We start from the raw sequence: 4,529 nt of genomic DNA on the forward strand, positions 1-4,529 counted from the left end.
AGTTTCAAAAACTGTTGGCATTCTTTCTAAGATCAGATATTATGTACCACGCCCTGCCCTGGTGACTCTTTATTACTCCCTCGTCTATCCATATCTCAACTATGGTATTTGTGCTTGGGGTTCTACTACTCAAAATCATTTACGTCCTCTAATTACTCAACACAAAGCTGCCATTAGGACAATATCCAACTCTGGCCCCAGACATCACTCGGTACCCCTACTCAAATCTCTGAATATGTTAGACATTAAGTCACTGCACATTCTCTCATGTGTATTATACATATATAAAACGCTAAACTATAATGCCAATCCTGACCTCAAAAGCTTCATAGAAGGTTGTAACAGAACCCATGAGCACCACACCAGAAATAAATACAGTTTTGATATTCCTAGAATACGACTTATTCAAACTAGAAATGCTCTACAAATCAAGGGACCCAGATTGTGGAATGACCTTCCCAACCATGTTAAAGACTGTACCTCTCTCAACCAGTTTAAGATAAAAACGAAGCTATACCTAATAAATTCCCTGTAACCTACCTTACCCCTCTAATGTCATCTAATGTCTTTTTTTTTTTTTTTTCAAAGAGCGCTGTTTGTCAACAGAATTGTATTTGTGCTGCTTTTTCAGCTATGTTTTCATTTTACTCTTTATGCTCAATTAGTATTAAGCTTTAGTCATTTAAGTTTTTTATGCCCGAAACGCTTTGCGTAATAGTGGCTTTAGGCATTGTATGTACTAGCCCTAACTATAAATCCATCACTCTTTGTAAAATCTCTTATGTATGTACCTTCCCTAAATAAACATTTTGATTTTTGATTTTTTGATTTAGTGTTTTTTGAATATTCTGTGACATTGGTGCTACATAGTCTCCCTGGCTTGGTGTCTTCTTTAGATAATTATTTATTTGCCACCCACAGAAGAGTTATGAGACCCACTACCCCTACAGGATAGGTATGGGATGCACTACCACCTACAGGATAGGTATGGGACCACTAGCACCTGCAGGATGGGTATGAGTCCCACTATCACCGAAAGGATGGGTATGGAGCTCACCACCACCCAGAGGATAGGCATGAGACCCACTACTACCCACAGGATAGGTATGGGGCCAGCTACCATCCACAGAATGGGTTTGGGACCCACCACCACTCTCGGGATAGGTATGGGACCCACTACCACCCACGAGATAGGCATTTTTCCCACTACTGTACCACCATCAGGATGGTAGTGGGAAAAAATGAGATCCACTGCTACCGACATGATAGGTTTGAAGAGAGTTTTTGAGAGAACAATACCATTCAATGAAAATTGCTCAATTGGGAGCAACAATAAAAAAAATAAAAATAATCAAGCGTACATTTGACATTAAGGAAAAGAAGTAGTTCTTTAACTGTATAAATCTCTGGTGCCTGGGTGCACTGGATTAACATTTGGATTACTGTATCTAAGAATGGAGACCTTATCTTCAGAAGGACATAGCTGCTCTGGAGAAGGTGCATCACTGGGCAACAACAATCATTCCAGAGCAAAGTCATCTCACGTATCAGGAACGGTTGAGAGCCACAGGGCTAACAACACTACAAACCAGGCATGACAGGGCAGATCTCATCGAAACCTTTAAAATGCTGAACAATTTGGAGAATGTTGATCCAGACATTGTCTTCAAAAGGTCAGGGGTAACACAAACAAGGAGCAATGGTTTCAAGCTCAACAAACCACAATGTAGGACTGAGACCAGGAGATGCTTTTACACCCATAGGGTTGTAAACTCAGGGTTATGAACTGCCTACCTGCCGAAGCCATAAATGCCAAGACTCTGCTGAACATTAAAATCCAGCTTGGAAAACTCATCAGGCCAAATGTGGGGACCTTTGACAAGCCAGCAGCTTCCTGTCATCATCAAGGCCACTAGAGTTAGTGGCCCTCAGTGGTGTAAATGTAACCAGGACACATGGTGTATGTATAACCAAGACACATGGTGTACGTATAACCAGGACACATGGTGTAAATGTAACCAAGACACGTGGTGTAAATATAACCAGGACACATGGTGTAAATGTAACCATGACACATGCTGTAAATGTAGCCAGGACACATGGTGTAAATGTAACCAAGACCTGTGGTGTAAATGTTGCATCAGAGACCTCTACAGTTCAATAACTACATTCCTTCCAAGCCAAAGCATCTTTTGACTCTTCCTTGGCTCTTTTTTTTTTTACAGCAATTCCCACTCGTGCAACTTTCAATGGGCGACGGATCATAACTCGTGGGTCCATTTCTTCTTCATCAGCTGCATGGTATAGTGTCACTTGTTGATATTCTAGTTATCACCTTCACTGTTATCACCGTCATGCAGTCTTTCATGGCTTCATTATTGAAAGGATTTGTCTGTTGTCTGACCATCAGTGGAGTTCTTGTTGGTCTGTTTGTAAGACTTACTGAGAAAAAAAAGATCGATGCTGATGCATCACAAAGATAATTACAGGAACTGAAATAAAATAAAAGTGCCAAGGATAAAATACTCATTTACTTCTTGATAAATTCAACAATATAAAATAAATCATATCATAAACACACAAATTTGGTCGTACCTAATTTATTTTGTCATCTAAACTGAAAGTTGCACATTTCATGCTCATAAAGATGTAACTTGTATTGTCCAAAGCTATGGAATATTAAATACTTTGAATACAAACCTATTCTCCTTCAACGTATTATAAGCTTACCACACTTGGTATCTTATTCAGAAAGGCAGTAATTTACAATACCACACAAATGGTCTTGCTGCCAATGATATTGTCAGTAACGGCAAAAGTTACATCTGCTTATAAAACTTTAAATCGACATACTGTACAAATAATAAAAGGAATATTTTTCCATGTTACTATTGTTTTGAAACAAGAACGATAGTAACTTATTAATAATCATGTTTTATAATATTTGAAAATAAGTTTTTGAACACCATTTTTATTGCTTAAAGACTTTCCTCATAAACAATAGAAAAAATTTGAATTTCTCTGCATGTTCTCTATAAATAAATAATAATTAAGTGCAGGAACAATGATTTACCTTACATAATGAGCCAATATCCATCTACCTGATAAACACAGGTCAGGTTCCCTATTCTTACATATGTCAAAAATAAAGCAAACATTTCAATCTGTCTTACACATAGTAAAGTTTATTGGAGACAGGAGTGTCAGTATTAACTGTAACCGCTTCTTCGATCTCTTTTTGGCTGACAGACTCTGAAGCATCGTCGTTATTGCAGAGCTCGTTGAGATGCACTTTAGCCCTAGAATCAAGATTATTAATCTTCGTTAGAAGTGAGGCGTAAAGTTTCATTAAATATTATAAAATTATACAATTAATGAGCTTGGGGTGAGTGTGCACACATCCCGTACTGGTATATATTATATAAAGACTTACCATCACCAACAATTGTTTTTATCCACCCTTTCCACTACAGTACTGCTGAGAGATCGAGTATGGGGTGCATAATAAATGAACTAAACTATCTCTGTTATACAAGTTCTTTCTGGGGGGAGCCCCGTCGGCTTCCCGGAGCTTTACCGGCTGATATGCTAATGTCAGACTTTGGCATCAGTCATGTGTATGGAGTTCTAGGGCCTACCGGGGACCACGGCCAGAACCTGGCCCCCTCAGAGGGGCATGGGGAGCAATGGCCTATAGAAACCCACGTGTGGTTGGAAGCATTCTGTCTGCCATCGACCGGGTCAAGCATCCAGAAAGGTAAGATTCCAAAACAAACCCCTATTCTGGTGAAAATTGCTACCTAAAGCCGAACTAGTGGATAGAACTCACCAGAAAACAAGGAAACTAGTATGACGTTATACGTCACCACGCCGCTGTCTGCGCAGCTCCCCCCTCCCTGGGAGGGGGAAGGGGGAGCCCCAGACCTCCCACGCCGGCTAACCACCCATCAGTTCTTCGGCTGATGCTATAGGCAACGGTTATGTGCTCCGGCTCCAGTGGTTGTTTCAGCACTGTACCTAGAGTGTGGTGTCTGTTTTCTAGGTGGTGCGTGAGCCGGGAGTGATTCTCCAGTACTCGGGCTGCATGCGCCTAGGGTTCCCTTCCCTAGGTGCCCTGTAAGTACTGCCCTTGGGGCTTGGGGCCACCTTCCACAAGTTCCTTGGGTCCTGCCCCTGCTTGGCCATTTACTGCTTGGTTTTCGGCCGCTCTTTGTGTGCTCGGGTGTTCTGTCTCCCTTGTTCGCCTTAGAGTAAGGGGCAGTTTTTGCACTGGTGGGGCGCAGGGAACTGTGCAGCTTGTCTTTACCAATTATAGCGGCCGGCTCTGTTCCGCTTGGGTACGCTGTCCTCTTGCGGGGTTTTCTTTTTCTTTTTGTTTATCTACCTGGTGGGGAGGTCTGCCTTCATTCTTGCCCCTTGTGTCCCTTGTGTTCTGAGTATTTTCTGTCCCTGCCTGATTGTCCACCCCTGGTTGTTATCCTGGGGTTTTTGTGCTTCTGCTCTTTCTTCCTGCCTCCTCTGCAGCAGGG

At 41.7% G+C, this 4,529-nt stretch overlaps 1 protein-coding gene across 1 annotated transcript in view; it reads right to left on the reverse strand.

The window, feature by feature from the left end:
- Positions 1-2,509: 2,509 nt before the first annotated feature.
- The window catches only part of LOC123760111 (protein argonaute-2), a 211,380-nt gene continuing 209,360 nt past the window's right edge, over positions 2,510-4,529 (reverse strand). The window contains exon 15 of the mRNA XM_045745594.2: positions 2,510-3,299. Within this exon, the coding sequence (XP_045601550.2) occupies positions 3,170-3,299 (130 nt within the window). The 3' untranslated portion in view covers positions 2,510-3,169. The remainder of the gene's footprint in view (positions 3,300-4,529) is intronic.

The sequence above is a fragment of the Procambarus clarkii genome, chromosome 16 (assembly GCF_040958095.1).
Source record: "Procambarus clarkii isolate CNS0578487 chromosome 16, FALCON_Pclarkii_2.0, whole genome shotgun sequence".
Taxonomy (NCBI): domain Eukaryota; kingdom Metazoa; phylum Arthropoda; class Malacostraca; order Decapoda; family Cambaridae; genus Procambarus; species Procambarus clarkii.